The sequence below is a fragment of the Dipodomys ordii genome, unplaced genomic scaffold (genome assembly GCF_000151885.1).
Source record: "Dipodomys ordii isolate 6190 unplaced genomic scaffold, Dord_2.0 Scaffold17, whole genome shotgun sequence".
In the NCBI taxonomy this organism is placed as follows: Eukaryota; Metazoa; Chordata; class Mammalia; order Rodentia; family Heteromyidae; genus Dipodomys; species Dipodomys ordii.
The window spans coordinates 4,240,174-4,258,504 of record NW_012267233.1 but is presented as its reverse complement, the minus strand read 5'-3'; the positions used below and the strand labels follow the sequence as shown (position 1 = coordinate 4,258,504).

Sequence of the window (18,331 nt, the reverse complement as noted above, 5' to 3'; positions counted from 1 at the left end):
GGTAGAGCGCTTGCCTTGAGCTGAAGAGCTGAGGGACAGCGCCCAAGCCCAGAGTTCAAGCCCCACGACCGAACAAAAAAAAAAAAAAAAGAAATGATGTGTTGATAGTCAAGGTAGAGAATCTTCACCTGAAGTAATATTCTCTCTCATTACTTAGTGCCATTGTTATAGACCCTTCTCCATCACCATGGATGATCTGCCAGTGACTTAGACCTTGCATGGAAATAGACTCACAGAGTATTTATTAGGAGGATAAAACATTTATTTAAGTGGAAACACTAATCTTTACTTTCATCATGCAGATGTGTGTGGTTACAAACAATTTCCAATAAAACACTATATATAATATAATAAGCAAAAAATAAGTTAGTACATTGTAAATTTACATACAACTTCATCAATCAACAGATTTAAGGACAGACTTAAGCCATTTAAGACTTTGCAGCTACACTTAGTTTTACAAAAATTGCCAACACTTCAACTTTATCAACCCCAAGTAAGACACTAAAGAGCTATTCAAGACTTCTTCAAACCAGTTATGCAAATACATTTTTATTTTTGGTTACAGTCCCCTGCTATGCACAAGACCATTGGGAATTCTGGAACAGTTACACATTTTTTAAACGGCACAAAGCAAAGCAAGGAGATAACATGCCAGCCTTGGAGAAGCTGTCTTGAAAGTGCAAAATCTGCATTTCTCTCTTCCTGAACCACTAGATTAAGATCGGGGGACCTCGGGGGACCTCGGACGACAGGGCAGGGTCATTAGCATGCTTTCTATACCATACTGGTGGGACATTTACTGGAATGAGGTCTCCATGTCTTGGAAGATACCTCCGGTTTTAAACAGTGACACAGGCTTCAACTAACTATAGTGCAAATCAAATACCGAGGAGCAACACGACGGAATAGAGACTGCCACAGATCGACTTCGTGTTTCTCTACCGGGCACAACGTCACACAGAACACACTGGCAGAGTAACAACTTTTAGGTTTTGCTGTGGAAGGTGGTGCGGCGGAGCGAATGCAGGGCCACTACGCAGCAACCCCGGAGCAAGGCTCCGAAGTTGTAGACGGGATCTATTCCACCCCTCTGAGTACTGAATGCCCACATGACGGTAGGCACCACAGGAGCAGCCACAGCCAGCAGATCCACCAGGAAACTGCTGCTCCAGTACTGCCTCATGACACCCCCCTGAGACAGTGGGTTGATGCCATCCAACCTTTCTTCTGCAAAAGCGGTGAAATCCAGCTCTCTCATGAGGCGGTTTGCATGGGCTTCCATAGCTGCCTTGCTGGGTAGAGTCTCCATGGGAGACAGAAGAATGGCTGAGTTCGGACTTCTTGGAGTTAAATCAAGCATTAAGGGAGAGATGGACTCTGGGAAGGTCTCTGTTGAGTCAGCCCCAGACTCATCAGGCGATGCTGAGCTCGAGGGACAGGAGTCCCGGAGCTTGAGCACACTCTGAATGAGCTCAGAGACAGCCGGGCTGAAGGGTACCACATCGGTCTGCACAGCTTGCTCCATCACCATGCTGACCTCTTCCTCCTGCCCCACCACCAGAGGGAGGGCCTCGAAGACTTTTGCCTTTGGAGTAGAGTGAACAGGCTCCAGGTCACCAGATTCTTGGGTGGCAGCAATCACCACCTCATCCAACAAATCTGTGCCATCAGCCAAGCTATCACCTATCAGCAGCTCACTGTCAGCCCCTTCCTCCGTGATTTGCTCTTCTGGAGATAGGCCATCTGCCACCTTGCCCAAATTGGTGGCCAGGGGCAAACTTTTCCTGGGGGAATCACATGGGAAGTCTAGACACAGTTCATCCCTCAGGGAGCCATTGTGTGCCATCTCCATGCTCTGAAGCAGGGACTCAAGCTTCTTGTTTTGGATGTTTATGTCCACAAAGTATTTCTGAATGCCTTTATCTTTATCAGCCAGGTTGCTCCTCATCGTTTCAATGACCTGTTTGAGCTGCTTGATCTCCTTCCTGGCTTCTTTGAGAGCCAACTGAGCCTCTACCCTGTGGCACTCTTCTTCAATCCAGTCTTCCCTCATCCGGGCCAGCTGGGACTTGAGCTCTACAATCTCAGTTTCCCTAGAGGGAAGGCAAGCACAGGTTAAAAACAGTCCCATCTGAACCAGAAAACAAGCAGTTCAGACACGGCCCAAAGCCCATTTTCTTCTTCCACTTGGAACACAGTTTCATAATGTTTTTCATTGGCAGGGAGTAGCTATGCACTTCCCCCCTTTAATTGTAAAATAGCTAAGGTAATAATAGAAACCAGAAACAGAATCAAAATAGCTACCATTGTTCTCTCTCTCTCTCTCTCTCAAGTTCTATGTGTCAGGCACTAAGTAGTTTACTTAGCTATCTGTGTTACTTAGTGGATACTTAGATATCTGTGTTTTTACTATGAATCTCATTGCCTGCTTTTATATCCATAGCCTAATCTTTCACAATGCATACTCAAGTGTTTTTGAAAGACAGCCTATTTCACTTTTAATTAGTTACAGAAGCTGGAATGATGTGAACCTTCCCAAATTGGTCTCTGACCACATTTCAATGATAATATTTTGACATCTTACAGTGCTACATCTTGCAAAGGCATTGTGAAAAGTTCTTTACTCTATCTTGTCTCAGATAAGATGATAAGGGATCTGATGCCACTGAGTAGAATCTATCATACTTTTTAGATTCTTCAAAGGATACTATTACAAAACATTTGCCAAACTGTTCTTTCTTACATGTATTTTGCTCCAAGATCAATGTAAATATATGTTCTCATAGTGGTTTTGGATTTGTAGACCAGGTAGCCAGGATCCACATGGATGTGAGGAGCCATTACCAGTACTTAAAGTTGCACTTGAATATTTTATCAAGTTGTGCTGCTTGCTCATACCTCTCCCTCCTCTAAAGTTACAAATCTTACAAATCCAGAGTTAATCAGTCAAATACTTTCAGAAAGTGAAGTCGAACTCATCATATATTGGAGTTTGGGTCTCAAATCTATTTCAGTCAGGTGAAGAAACAAATTAATCTAGAAAATGAAAAATGTCCCTTCTCAATTCCTGCACCATTATCTGCCCACAATTTTATCAACAAAACAGTCTCTTGGTCTTCACCACATCCTTGTGGCCTCAGAGGAAGAGGTGTTGGCCAAGTAGCCATGTGCTAAATCAGACCTCAAGCTCCCAGAAAATGAAAACACCACCCTTACTGAGATCCCAGCTCCCTCTGCTAGTCTGTTCCAAAAATTTCCAGGGAAAAAAATCATCATGCAGAAAAACTGGCTTGCCCCCAGAATGTCAAAGGTCTTTTCTCTCCAAGATAAGATCTCTTAGGCATGTGTTGTATTTTTTTTCTTTTTTAACCTGAACTCCTGGCCAAGAAAAATGAACCTCTTCCTTCAGCACAGAAATAGCTTGCAGGAATCACAATGCACACATAGATGTTCACTCTTCAGTAGAGACAAACAGGACTTGATGGGGCCTTTGTGGCCTATTCTGCTAGATGAATTGTTCCTGCACATATTTCTATCCATTAAAAATAGCAATACTTCTGGGCACTGGTGGCCTGTAATCCTTGCTACTCAGGAGGCTGAAATCTGAGGATCATGGTTCAAAGACAGCCTGGGCAGAAAAGTCCATGAGACTCTTATCTCCAATTAACCACCAGAAAACGGGAAGTCAAGCTGTGGCTCAAAGGGGTACAATATTAGCCTTGAGCAGAAAAGCTCAGAGACAATGCCCACACCCTGAGTTTGAGCCATATAACTGACAAAAAGGAAAAAGAGCTCTTCAGAGTCTTCAGAGGCTGATTTAAGAAATTTGACCATACACACTGGAATTCTATGCCTCCATCAGAAGGAATGACATTGCCCCATTTGTTAGGAAATAGACTTAGAAAAAATTATATTAAGTGAAGTAAGCCACGTCCAAAGAAACATAGGTCCCATGGTTTCCCTTATTTGCAATAACTAGTTTATGTCTGAGACAAGCAGAAAAGGCCAGATAAGCTGATGTTAGGTGAAATGAACACTAAGATATGTATTCAAATGTTTTTGCTTTCATGCGATTGTTTCTAACATATTTATAAGATGATTTCTTTGTTGCTTTGTATGTCCCTCCCCCTGCTTTCACTATATTTGATTTTGGTATAATTTGTGGAGGGGAAGGGAAAATACAAATCGTTTAAATAGGGATACAGGTGGGCCCATTGCAACAATAATATGTACAAGTTGTTATATCAAAAAATGAACTTTACAACTTTGGCTGGGGGTGGAGGGCAGGGAGGGTAGGAGATGGGAAGGGATAGGAAGGGGAAACAAAGGAGGAGGCAACAATGCTTGATAAGAAATGTACTCATTATCTTGCCCATGTAATTGTAACCCCTCTGTATGGTATTTTCACAATATAAAAAAAGAAATTTGACCAAAAATGTTTTTCTTCTCTATTTTTCTATATGGTTTGGATAATTATACTTAGTATAGTGTAGTCTTAATATTGTCCTAAATCACACTGCATAAGGAACACCACAGGAGGAATGCAGACTCACCTTTCATGAAGTCGGCGCTCTGATTCCTTCAGCCTGGTCTTCAGGTGTCTCACTGTGACCTCCTTCTGCTGCAGAGGGGTCAAGTACTGTTCTGGATTTGGGGGTCTGACACCATGATTCTCTCCACAAGACATGTACCTTCCAGACCGCCTGAAACAATCCAAGTAATGAAGTTACGTTGAGCCCTAGGTCCCCTCCCCCCCCCACTATAGAAAATAAGTGTTGAAACGCTAACTCCCTTTCTAAGAGATCCTAGGAAACTCCCTAAATTGTTAGCCTCCTCGTGAGAATAATATAAAAAAGGCAGCAGAGAGCCTTCCGCAGAACCTGGCCCTTGTGACATAGCTCCGACCCCAATCTCAGACACAGTGTCCAGAAAAACTTTCTGAGCAAAGCTTTCTATTGTGTGTTAGCCACACCGTATAACCACCCCATCTTTGCTGTGTCAGACTAAAACACATAATTCAATGCTTGAGAAGGAACTGCAGCAGTGTGTTGGGGGGTCTTAGACCTCAGTAACACGGGCTCACCTAAGACAGACTAGAACATAGCTGCTAATCTCAGGGCTGTGAATGACATCGAAGACTGAGGGGGTGGTATGTAGAGGAGGGAGTGTGAAGCAAGGATTTTTTCTTCTGAATTAAGTGATGATCTCTTAGAACTGCTCACAGGCCCCTGCTGTGTATTCATAGTTACACTTAAAGGGCAATTAGGGTGGAAAGGAAGAAGAGAGAGAAAGGGGCAAGATGACCTTTCTGTACAACGTGCCCCTGTCTAAAGATCCTGCATGATGTGCGTTAAATTCAGTTTGTTCTGACCTCAGCCCCTGGTATGAGTGTACTGCATTGATGGGAATGGAAAGTTTCTTCTTGAACGAGGCTGCTCTACTCACATCAGTTGTGTTTTGTGAGAGAGGCACTCAATGTTCTGCAAACAGCCCCAGCTAGAATCCTGGCCAAGAGCAGGGCATCCCTGCTGTAAGAGCTGACTCATGAAAACAAGTCACTCAGGGAGAAGAGAACTGGGGAGAGCAGCCAGCTTCTCCCCTGCTGCTGGACCAAATCCAAGCCACTGTGTTGCCTGCGCCTGTGCCTGAACTCCGCCCAAGATGGCCTATGCCCAGTTCCTTCCCTTCTGGCCCTCCTCCTCCCTGCCCTTCTGGGTGTGCACTCCATTCTTCCTTCTCCCCATACTGTTGACTCTTTGCTTGCCTTCAGATGTTGCTTCTATTCACTTCCTCTGAGTGGACCCCCTCCCCATGTTGTGTACCTTCATATCACCACAAAAGCTGTAGAATAACCTTAGACTGATTTTGTTATTAGATAGTTACTGTCTTCTCCTTTGGGCATTGAGATCCAGGCATTCTATCCTCAGTGCTGCACACAGAACATGGTACTCCATAAACATACGATGTTGGAATGAATGAATGAACACAGGCAGATTTAATGCCCACATCCCTCCTGCTGCTGCTATGCCATTGCTTTCCTTATCAAGGCACTGCTTGGACTGCTGTACCCTGCTAGACATTGTGGTCTGTGATCTTTCTGCAGCAATCCTTGAAGGATTATCTGAGTATGGGAAGGGGAAGAGAAGTGTCTTATTACAGAATAAAGCAGGAGATTAAATGCTGTGCGTTGTTTTTCTTTTTTAGAGAAAAGCTGAACTAAGGAGAGGAATGGAACTCACCTCATCACTGGGCTGCAGTCACTTCCTTTGTACGAACCTGAGTTGCTACTACTTGGGGAAGAAGGTGCATAATTGGGATGGATGTTAACTGGGCTCAGCTGATTCCTGCACAGCATGGACAGAAGGTCTTTTTCCCTAGGGGACGGTGGGCTGTTGACAGATTTATGCAATGAAGCTCCATTACTCCGCCCATGGGGACCTCGACTAGAAGGAGAACATAACAAATGTTAGAGCCCTTGTGGCTAGAAATGGCTTTGCCTTCCAAAACCCAGTTCCAACTAGGGAAATATAATTCTTAGAGTTAAATAGGGCAATCTAATTCCTGATGCAAACTGTCCTAATGAATAGCCTTTCCTAGCTTACCTGTTTTTTTCCCCCTCTCCTCATAGATTAGCACAAGAAGCCTTACTTTCTGCTCTTTTTTCAAATTGATTCTGACCATAAAGCTTGTTTTGGATTAAACCCAATTGCCCATTAAGAACACATACCAGGTAAAATATTGATTTGGCTTAGATTCATTTGGGAGGCTGTTTTGAAAGTATGTTTTTTGTTCCAGTGCACCTGCTTTGGTTTAGAAATATTTGGTTTTGGTTCATTTTGGGGTAAGAAAATTAAGCTAATTCATTTAATCTATGGAGATGATGGAGTTTCCCATTGTGGGGAAGAAACAGACTAAGAGAGGCTATTTAATGTTTTGCTTTTCTTTCCATTCCCAACTGATCACAGACTTTCCCATTTAACTACAAAAATGTTCACACAGCCTCATCTTGAGTCCCCTGTGTATTGCTTTGTCCTCTTCAGCAGGAGTCTGATTTGTACCTTTTCTAAAATGGAATTTGAATATTCTCACCTTTCTCAATTCCCTCAAGAATAAAGGCCAGACTCCTTGCAGTAGCTAGAGGTCTAATCCACCACTCCTCCAAACCCCTCCTCCACCATTCCTTTTTGCTCTGTATCATTCCAAATGATTTAGTTTCCTGAAGGATACATGCTCGTGATCATCCTTATCTTTTTGAAGCTACAGTTTCTCCGGCCTAAAACTGTCCCTCTGCCTTCTCTAAGCCCCTAGATACCAAGATGCCTCCCACTTTGAGAATGATGGGAAGCTGTTCCAAGAAACCTTCTCTGAATTCTTTTTCTAGGCCATTGGCAGTACTGCTTTTTGGTGCTAATACCCTATACAAACTGCCAGTGTGGAATTGTTGAACGAAATTGCCAGTGAATATTTAATTGTCTTGCTCCTACACTGGGGCATCTTTGAAGGAAGGAGCACAGCTTGACCTTCTACAGCCCCACCACTTCCCAGCACATACTAGGTACTCCCTACATGGCTGCTGAAAGAATAAATTCGATTTGAGTCCTGGTACTACCACATACTTGGAACTTAGGTAAGCCATAAGCCATTTCATATGCACATGTGCATGCACACACGCACACACACACACACACACACACACTCCTCCTGCCTTCAGCACCGAATTCATAAGAACATCAAATCATAATCAAATACAATCAAAGCTGGCCTATTCAGGAAAGTCCATGAGGCTTTTGTCTACTACTAACCAACAAAAAGGCAGATGTAGAGTTGTGGCTCAAGCAGTAGAGCACCAACCATGAGTGAAAAAGCTAAAGAACAGAACATCAGGCTCCGAGTTCAAGCTCCAACCCTCCAAAAAAAATCAGCCAGGCACTGGCGGCTCATGCCTGTAATCCTAACTACTCAGGAGCCTAAGAATCTCACAGGAAAAGGCTGTGAGATTCATATTTCCAATCAACCACCACTGCGGCTCAAAGTAGTACAACACTAACTAGCCTTGAGCAAAAACCAACCTCAAGGACAGTGCTTAGGCCCTGAGTTCAAGCCCCACAACCAACACCACCAAGAAACAAAATCAAATGCACTAAAGCAGTAAAGCATGTGCTAGCAAGCACAAGACCTCACATTCAGATCCAAGTATTACCTAAAAACATAATTAAATACAAAAAACAGGTATGTAAAACAATCAAATGCACCCAAGAAACCAAGAGTAACTCAATTGTAGACTGATATTACAGGATTATCTAGTTTGGACATTCCAGTTAATCTAGTTGCAGAGATCTGATATCCAAACAAAGTAGGGAAGCATCTAGAGAATGCTAAAATTTCTTAAATAGGATAACAGTTCTTTCAGGAGTATTTCTTGATGATATTTCAAGGAAACGAGGATGAAGAAGATGCCTTTGGATAGCAGTGCTGCCTTTTGACATCTCTTTCTATTTGCAATTTTAATCACAGCACATATCCAACTGCCATGTATGTCAGTGGTAAACGTGTATAAATGTGAAGGCGAGCATGCATGTGGGTAAACCTGGCACACTCACCATAATTACTTATTTAAAATCAGATGTAATTTCAACTAGCTGTCAACCCAGAAAATCACACATACATGAAACCTCCAAACTCTGAAGTTAGAACTTCTTTCCTCCTGAACTCATCCCAAAAGACTTGTTCTTCATTTTGCAAGAAAAGGACACTTTATATGGAACAGATGGGCTGATGGCTTGGTGACAAACCAACTTCGAGCAGTCCAGGAGTGGGAAGAACTTTATGGGTAGCTGAAAGGAACATGAACTCTGGCTTAGATTTTCTGCTCCACGCTTCACTTCTAAAGCCTGGCACCAACAGGCCTATTTCTTAATGTGACTACAAGACATATGGAGGATTAACCCGTTTAAATTGCAAAAGAATATGGACAGTCATTCCTGATTTTGACATGGGACTGTAGAATAGAATAGAATTTAACTTTACAGAGGATCTTCTGTGACTTAGGGATTGATCCAGATGGGCTATAAGCACTTTCACATCACTAGCTCACCATCCCAGAAGGCTGGGACAATTAGTATCTCCTGCCTACACATAAAGTAATTGAAGCTTGGGGAAAAGAAATGGTGCACGAACACACAGCTAAGGTTGGATCTTGCAGTACATTGTTTTAGATATCTAAAGGTTTCACCACTAATATCCATACTTCAATGAAGAGCTAAGATATATGATTAAGGACCAGCTAATTATATGAGAATTTCCAGAGAACTCACCTACTATGCTGAACAAACTATCACACTATAACATCATCATTATAACCACCACCATCGCTCTCTCATTTCTCATAATTTTCAAATAAAATGCAAAGTAAGAGAGTGGACATAACAATGCTGCTCATTTCCAGAGTAATTGGAAAGAGAAATGAGAAACATAGAAGTTAATCTCCTGAGAGGAAGAAAATTCCTATACTCTAACCATGGCCCTTACTTCAGGTAATTCTACCATCATCACCATTTCTTCATCACCACCATCATCATCATTATTCACTATGATCATTTTCATGAGATGAACTTTGCCCCATTCTCATATTATTCAGGTATGGTTGAAACCCTAACTTTCAAAACTTGAGAAGCCTCAGAACATATATATATGACTATGCCTGAGCTATTCTATGCTTGGGTCAGAGAAAGAAAAGGATCCAAACTTAATTACTCAACTATTTTTTCCTAAACTTGCTAGGCAGGGGCTCTACCACTGAAGCCATGCCTCAAGTTCTTTAAGCTTTAGTTCTTTTAAAAATAGGATCATGGGGGCTGAGAAGGTGGCTCAGTGGTAGAGCGCTTGCCTTGCATGCCTGAGGCCCTGGGTTCGATTCCTCAGCACCACGTGGTGCTGTTGCTCAAGTTGTAGAGTACTAGCCTTGAGCTGAAGAGCTGAGGGACAGCGCCCAGGCCCAGAGTTCAGACCCCACGACTGGATCCCCCCCCAAAAAATAATAGGATCATGGGCCTTGACCAAGCTGGTCTGGATTATGTTTCCTGGTTGCTGGGATGACAAGTATGTGCTGCCATTTTGGGGTTGAGATGGGATCTCAGGACTTTTTTTGCCACAAGCTGGCCTAAAACTATAATCATCCAATTTTCCACTTACCATGTAGTTTGTAATTACAAGATTACACAACCATACCTGGCTAATTGTTGCTGAGTCTTTGAAGGTCTATTAACCCTTGGCAATAGTTGTTTCTGATGTATGCACATACTTGATTTGCATATAATTATTATTAACCATTTTATGTATCCATTAAATATTTTGATTTAATGTATCAACTTCAATGTATCATATTTAATGTATTATTTTTTGATCATATAAAGAAATTCTAGACTAGAACATTTTCTCTAAGACCTTCTGCATTATTGACCTTGGAATTTATCCACTAACCCAAGTTTCTTTGAAATGCTTAATCAAATTGGCTTTTTAAAAAGTCCATATTCTCAGATAACCTGTTCCATGGGTATATGCTAGTTTCTTGGATGAGTTAGATCCTCAGGGCTAGACACATCTGACTTATACAGAGAAAGTCCATATTTATGCTCTGTGACCCACAAACACTTTATTTCCTTAGAACAGAATGATGTGGGGATAGAGCCATTGTGCTTTTGTTCAGTGGACTTTATTCCTTCAGATTTGTCTGGCTTCAGTTTTATTTCTAATAATAAGAATGTGCACTGGGGGTATCTCCAGTCCTTTTATAAACATCAGCCAAACCTTTGATCACCCAAGAGAAATAGGAAATGTGCTTGCTGAGTCCTGAAAATGCAAGTTTCTAGAAACTAAATCCCTCTAGGAAAGCACCTCCTATATTACATCATCCCTCCCATCCTACCACCCATGTTGTTTTCTGTTTACAGATTTTCCAGTTTAGATACTGTAGCCCACTATGCTCAAATGATTACATAAAATCAGAATGAAAGTGGTCCCCAGGTGTGGTGTGTTCACTCGATCACTCTTTTCAGGGTCTTGTTCTGAGCTTCCCAATCACTGAGGTCTCCTGGGACCAGCCCATCTAGACTCTATCACATGATCTATTACTCTGTATCCTTTCCCTGCATGTTTTTTAAATAATCATTTCACATTTATTGTATTTTTTGCCATATAAGGATGAATGTACGTTTTGTGGGGTTTTCCTTGCTGTTGTATGTTCAGTCCCTGAATCACAATAGATGCTGACTGAATACTAGAAGGAGGCAGGTAGAGAATTCTGGAGCTTACATTATCCTCCATTACATGTAAATGGTGGCTTCCATATATATGCCCACAGTCCTCTTCTCCAATTTCACACATCAGTGATGAACTCTTAATCCAAAACATTAAGCTGTATGTACTGAGCCAATTAGAAACTCTGTGAGTGATATATCACTGTAAGTCTCTTACAGATGAGGAAATGGAGGAGGTGAGAAGTTAAGCATTTTGCTCAGGGTGGTACTATAGCACTCAGACTAGGACAGCCTGGCTCATAGCTACCACATTTAGATGCTTTGCTCTTGCAGTGGTGGGCCTCACCTCTGGGAACTTCACACTTCTTTGCTCTTTACCAAAGTAGAATTTGGGAGCTCTTGCGACCACTGCTTTGTTCACAAAGAAAAACAGAAGCTGAACTAGAGGAAAGGAAGAGTGAAGCCATAGGCAGGTTGGGGAAATGGATGACTACCTGCCTAATACCCAAGGGAGGAGATCGGTGAGTGAGGGAAAGAGGACAGTGAAGGATGAGGGGACAGAGTGCCCAGGTCTCGATGGGGGACATCTCTGGGGGATAACTCAGACTGAGTCATGTGACCACAATAAGTCAAGTAGGGAAAGACCCTACTGCAAATCATATAAACCCCTTCATTGATGGTAAGAATAATCAACAAACAAGATGGTTCCATAGAAACATAAAGCGCAGGTATGTCAACTGTGTAAAGCACCCAAAGTACTAAGCTAGACACAATGCCTACTTGCGTGCAAAAGAGGACCGCTTGCTTCCTGTGGTAGACATGTGGACCTCGGGGGCTGAAATGCTGCCCGTGCTGCTGGAGGAGCTAAAATCGGCTTCACTACCTGAAAGAAACAACAGGGGAGAAAGAAGAATGAAGGAAACAAAACCCAAGAGCTGGCTGGCCCGTCCCCAGCCTTCTACGTCTCTGGCTTCCTGCATTGGGAACTCTGCCAGTACCAAGATTCCAGAGCTTTTAGCTCTCAGCATTTTCCTCAAAGCAGACAAGAGAAGGCTAAGCACAAGGATATCATTTCATAAACACAGGCTAGAACTACAGGCAAGCTGCTTTCATAAAGAGGCCAGTCTCCAGCAGATTTTCCACAGTGACCCAAGCAGGGCAAGAAATGCCCACCCAAGGCTCTCACCCAACAACAGTGTGAGCCCCAAGTGTAAGCAAAAGGAAAAGCATAGTTATCAGTACTGAGCTAGCTTTTCTGAGAGTGTTTATCTTTGGGCTTTTGCAGTCAGCTAGCTAGTCATAGTTGAACTTGGCACCTCAGGTCTGAAGATGGTCGGCCACTTAGAAGCGGTCAGGAGGACAGGCTGGGTGCTAAACGCTGCTTGAACCCACACTATCTGATTACAGGGCTCACTTTGTCTGACTGCAGCTTTGGTTTTCTATAAAAAGACAAAAACAAAAACAAAACTTGGACTAAAAGCAGGAAACTGACATCTAGCCAGTGAGGGAAACCTATGAAATATACTGAAATGTGGAATTTTCGTTTTAGGGTGGGGTGCTTCATTTGCAAAATCATGTATTTTGAATTGAAGCAGGAGTTGAGTATGTGATTATAAGAAATACATGTTGTCTGTTAACATAGTGTAAGTTTTTTCTCATAAATAAAAGACACTATCTGAAATAGTAATAATGGAAATAATCCCAAAAATGGCCCTGGGGAAGTAAGGACAGGGGAAAAGAGGCCAGCTAGAACAAGGAAAAGTAAAAGGAAATTTAAAAAGAAAGAAGAAATTTCATGCATTTTTGAAAAGAAAATCTAAGAATAAAATTCTATTTGGTTTGTAACAAAGCCCCTATAAAATAAAGTTATTTATGATTCTTCTGGTCTAGAACTCTGAGCCAACAACTTTCTCTCTCTCTGTGTGTGTGTGTGTGTGTGTGTGTGTGTGTGTGTGCCAACAACTTTGTGTGTGTGTGTGTGTGTGTGTGTGTGTGTGTGTGTTGGTCCTGGGACTTGAGCATAGTTCTGGATGCTATCCGTGGAGATTTTCTCCTCAATGCTAAGCTCTACCACTCAAGCCACAGCCTCACTTACAGATTTCTTGCTGTTTATTTGTAAGTAGGAGTTGCAAGGACTTTCCTGTTCCATCCAGCTTTGAACTACAACCTCAGAGCTCAGCCTCCTGAGCAGCTAGGATTACAGGTCTGAGCCACCAGCGCCAGCCAACTTCCATTGCAAAGCTTCAGGAAAATAAGAATTTGAATCCTTGAAAATCTCACAAGCAGTGAACAATAGCTATCATTATAAAAATAACTGTTGAGTGCCCACTATATCCCAGGACTCATATGAGATGTTTTCTGTTCTTTATATCATTTAAACTTGACGTTATGGTAAAACAGATACTAATCTCACTGTTGTACTATTATGGAAACCAAAGCTGATGTACCCAAGACTTTGGGTGATGGATCCTGCATAGAACCAAATCCTTAGATGCTTTTGTGACAACAAGCTTTGTCCTAGGAAGGCAGTGGAGGAAATAGGAAGCTGAGAGATTCCTAGACAGACTATACATTGCAATTTCCCTAAGAGACTTTGGTACACTGGCATACGGATCCTCTCTGTGTAGCTTTCATTAGTTCTGCTAGAGGAGAAGTAGGACCATGCATGGAAAGACAGAGAGCAGGGTGGTGGGGTGGGGAGGGGTGGAGTCTCTTGTTCAGTTTACAGCTGTGAACTTCAGTTCCCAGCTGAATTCAGGGAAGATTAGGGAGGTAATTTATCAAGAACCAGACCTTCTGGACTTCAGAGAATTTGTCTAAATATGTAATGAACTCCAATAGCTTCTGGAAGTTAATTAGTTGCTTCTGAGTAATGTACTCTTTGGCTTGTAATATTTTACAATCTCAGGATTCAAGCCTGATTTTTTAATTCAGCAACACACTATTTTTGACTAGCGCTGTCAGCAAATTACCAGGCAGATTATTAAAAGATAAAGGAAGATGATTTTTCAAAATAGATGATTTGGTTATAGCCCATCCAGGTTAAGATATTAATTTCTAAGGTAAAATTATTACTTGCAAGTATATAATTTTCATAAAAGGTTGTCTGCATACAAATAAAAATTCTACAACAGAAATGGAAAATTGCTGAAGATCCACTTTATCCCCAGGATGCTTTGTTCTGTGGTAATTACATTTGCTAAACCAAGAGGGTAACTTTGTTCTCTATTTTATTGCAACTAGAACTCAATATATTGACTTTTATGTATGTGAAGATCCAGAGGTCTCTTGGTCTCAGTGCTTTTCTATATTCTGCACATCTTAAAAGGATTAGAAAACATACTCAGGGGGTGCCAGGAAGCTGTATTCAGAACTGTCTAAATGATATGTTAGTGAAAACATACCTATGCTGCTCCACAACTACTTCAGTTTATGATTTTAGGAAGGATAAACAATTTCCAATTTGGTGAATACAATGGAAAAAAATTAATGAGCTTTTTATAGAAGATACATTTCAAAAAAGCTAATTTCATTTTTATTTTGAGTCAAGGTCTTGCTACGTTGCCCAGTTTGGCCTTGAACTCTTGAGCTAAAATGATCTTCCTACATCAGTCTCTCAAGTAGCCCAAACTTGTGTGCCTCACTCATAAAGTTGCTTTTAATTGATCACTTGATATACTGTCCCAATTTATTAGGCAAACCATGCAGAAGACTGGAAACCTGAAAATTCACTGTTTATTAGCTACCAACAGAGATAGAATGAAGAAGAGAGCCTTTGTTTATTGCCTTTAAGCAGCATATACAATCAGACTTTATTGTAGTTACCATAGATCAGTGAGGTTCTTTTATATTGTAGAATCATACAAAGAACACCTAACCTAAGAATGAAGAACCTGAGTCCTACCTTTACTTAGCCAGGGGAAGACATCAGACAATTTAGTGCCTTAGTTTCCTTATCTGTTAAGTGGAGATAAAAATCACAGTAGCCACTTCATAGGTTTATAAAGTTATTATACCACCTTATAGGATGATCAGTTAATATGTATAGGATATAAAATGGAGAAAACCATCTGATCCATCATAAGCTCTGAATCAATGTTAAATGTGGTTACCATTACCATTCAGGGGTTTTGACCCTTTTAAAAGGCACCTTTTAAAAATTATTTTTAAGTAGTTGTACAAAGGAGCTGCCACTTAACAAAGCAGTTAAAGAGGCAACTTTCATTTATACTGGACATGTCTTTTGTAGAAAATTGAGAAAATAGCCATACTCAAGAAGGAAAAACAGTCTATAATTCTATCATCCAAAACAACCCTTGATATAAAATCATTCAGCACTGAGGCTTAGCAACATTATTATGCAGCCTATTTGATTTTTCCCCTAAACATAATCCCTTTTCTTTGAATAAAATGAGTATGTAGGATATTTCAAATTTGTCATATTATTAAAAACAAATACATTATATCAGATACTATCTTAAGTACTTTTAGATATTCATTTCTGGTAATAATATATAAGCTCTATGAAATAAGGATAATTATCTGTCTTTTCTACAGATAATGCAGAGAATGATAGGCACAAAGTGATGTAACTATTAAGAATCCAGGACCATGCTGTAAACTCAGGACAATATTTAGTAAAAATCCTTCAGCAAATTAATATACTTATAGGTTGCCTGATCTCTTCAGAGTAAACTCCTACAAGCATGTTCTAAACCAAAGGATCTGTCTGAAGAAACACATTTCATATCTTCCCACATCCACAGCAATGTGCATGTAGCATTGAACTAAAGTAGATTTTATGCTGAAGAGAACATTCACCCCATCTGCTTGTCTGTGGATACTCAACTGTGGAAAATCTGTGATATCACTGGAAACACTCTAACAAAGAATGCAGATTATGCTTTAAATGTTGTGCCTGAGAATCTGAAAGGAATTTAAAGAGTCATGCTCATCAACACCATTTATTTGATTGGTGTTATCTTTAAGGAGTTGTGCAAAGGAGTTGCCATTCAACATGTCAATGTGTAGGGACAGTGCCTCTTGATCAATGTTACCCCTTTCATTCTCCCCATCTCACTCAACTCTCCACCCACTCCATTTTTTTTGTTTCATAGGAAATGCACTTTGCCCTCCATGACAATTATCTTTGATCAGCTGCCCAGGTTGTGGGCCAGGACTGCAGCCCTGCACCTGCTGCATGGATGTGATGCCTTTCGTGCTGAAGCAGAAAACCCAGCTCTAGGCATCAAGCTATACCTGGTAGACTCCAGGAAGTTCTGAGGCTTTTATATGCTGGCACTGTTGGACTTTTCGGGAGGTCTTGTTTTTCTCTATACTGTTAGAATCATAAGAACGCAGTCGAAGTTTGGTAAGGCCAGATAATTAGAGAAGGAGAAATGGAAACAAAAAGAATATAAGCCCAGGATGATAACTAGACCTACTTTTCCAACACTGTATTTGAGTCGCATAGGGTGCTATTGTTTTAGCCTGCTTTCATTGTCCTTGAGTGTCATTACATCCCAGACCTCTGAGAACAGAGCAATTCTGTCATCTCCTAAGCTGTATTAAGCCATTCTAAACCTCTGATTTAAGTAAGCCCAAACCCTCCATTATCCTTTGTCATTGCAAAGCCCATCAAATTAATTCAGGTTGACTGTCTATATCCTACCTCAAGTAGAAGCAGCAAACCTAAAGGAGAAACATTCATTCTCCCCTTCATCTTCTATCCTCCTTCCCCCCAACACCCCACATGTACACAGATATACTGCTCTTTCATTAAAGGCCACTAGGGAGGAGAGAGGAGCTACTTTCACTGAAGCCAAGCACAGCTAACACTAAGGAACAGCTGGAGCAGAGCATATGCAATTATGGCAGAAACTATTAAAAGGACTTACTTGATGTCTACTTGGTGGTATGGACTCTTAGTAGTTGTGGAGACTTGGGGACTGGGCCATGGAACCCCTCAAAAATGCTTCACAATGAAACAGTTTACTTTTCCTTCCTTCCCTCTCTCCTTTTTTTCCTTTCTCCTTCCCTCCCTCCTTTCTTCCTTCCTCTTTTCTTTTTGAAAGTTTTTTCAAGCTACTTTCCTGAATCTATTGTAAGTGCTTATCTCAAAAAGGGAAATTTGATCTAAATACCAAGAAATTGATTGTAAAATTTGTATGCTTTCTTGTATTTCAAAACAGAGGGCTTCTTAAAAATTTTAAACAGTGTCTATTTCTATGATAAATTGCAAAATAGTTTTCCTTAATAATGATTGACATCCAGCCAATGGATTTTTAATATGCTTAGAGAAATACATGTAAATATTTACAAGTAAATAAGAACTTCAAAATATTTAGGAATTAAAAATATTATTGAAAGATCTAACTACATAAAAATAAAATTACTCATGGTAAAATAAGATAAATGATGTACTGAAAGGAAATAGTTACAGCATGATAACAAGCTAATTTCCTTATTTTACTGCAAACATCCATATTACAAAAATGTTAGTTAAAAAATGGATAAAGGCCACAAACAGGAGGATTAGACCAAAAAGAAAAACAAGCTGTGAATTGTGACTTGCACCAGTAATCCCAGCTACTTGGAAGGTAGAGGCAAGAGGATCAAGTTCAAGGGCAGCCTGGGCAATAGTAGTAGGGTGACCCTGTCTCCAAAACAAGAGAAAAACAAAGATGCTGGAGATCTGGCTTTCCTTTATCACTCCTTTATCTTAGTCTGACTCGGCTACTTGTCCTTGGCAGAAATACAAACAATCTACCTGTTGACCAAGAAGAGTGAATGAAAGAAGACAGACACAAAGCGGGTTTAAGGAGACTTCCACAAAAGATGAGAAAGTGAAAATGTTTAACCAAAAGTCACTATGAAGCCTGCTTCTACCTCTCACTAGATGTTTGGTCTTGCTTAAGTTATTTTAATCCTAGGTATTGGTTTATGCATGTGCACATATAAATGTATATATATATATATATATATATGAGGGTAATTTATTTATTTGACAAAATTTTTATTGTGTAGTTACTGAGAATCTGCCATGTGGCAGGCCCTGCTATAAGTGTGAGAAC

General features: G+C 40.8%; 1 protein-coding gene across 1 annotated transcript in view; it reads right to left on the bottom strand.

Moving 5' to 3' along the window:
- Nucleotides 1-282: 282 nt before the first annotated feature.
- Nucleotides 283-18,331, bottom strand: part of Sybu (syntabulin (syntaxin-interacting)) — a 105,211-nt gene continuing 87,162 nt past the window's right edge. Inside the window, exons 7-10 of the mRNA XM_013012384.1 lie at nt 12,039-12,141; nt 6,243-6,446; nt 4,557-4,706; nt 283-2,096 (exon numbers count right to left, since the gene is read on the bottom strand). Of these exons, the coding sequence (XP_012867838.1) occupies nt 989-2,096; nt 4,557-4,706; nt 6,243-6,446; nt 12,039-12,141 (1,565 nt within the window). The 3' untranslated portion in view covers nt 283-988. The remainder of the gene's footprint in view (nt 2,097-4,556; nt 4,707-6,242; nt 6,447-12,038; nt 12,142-18,331) is intronic.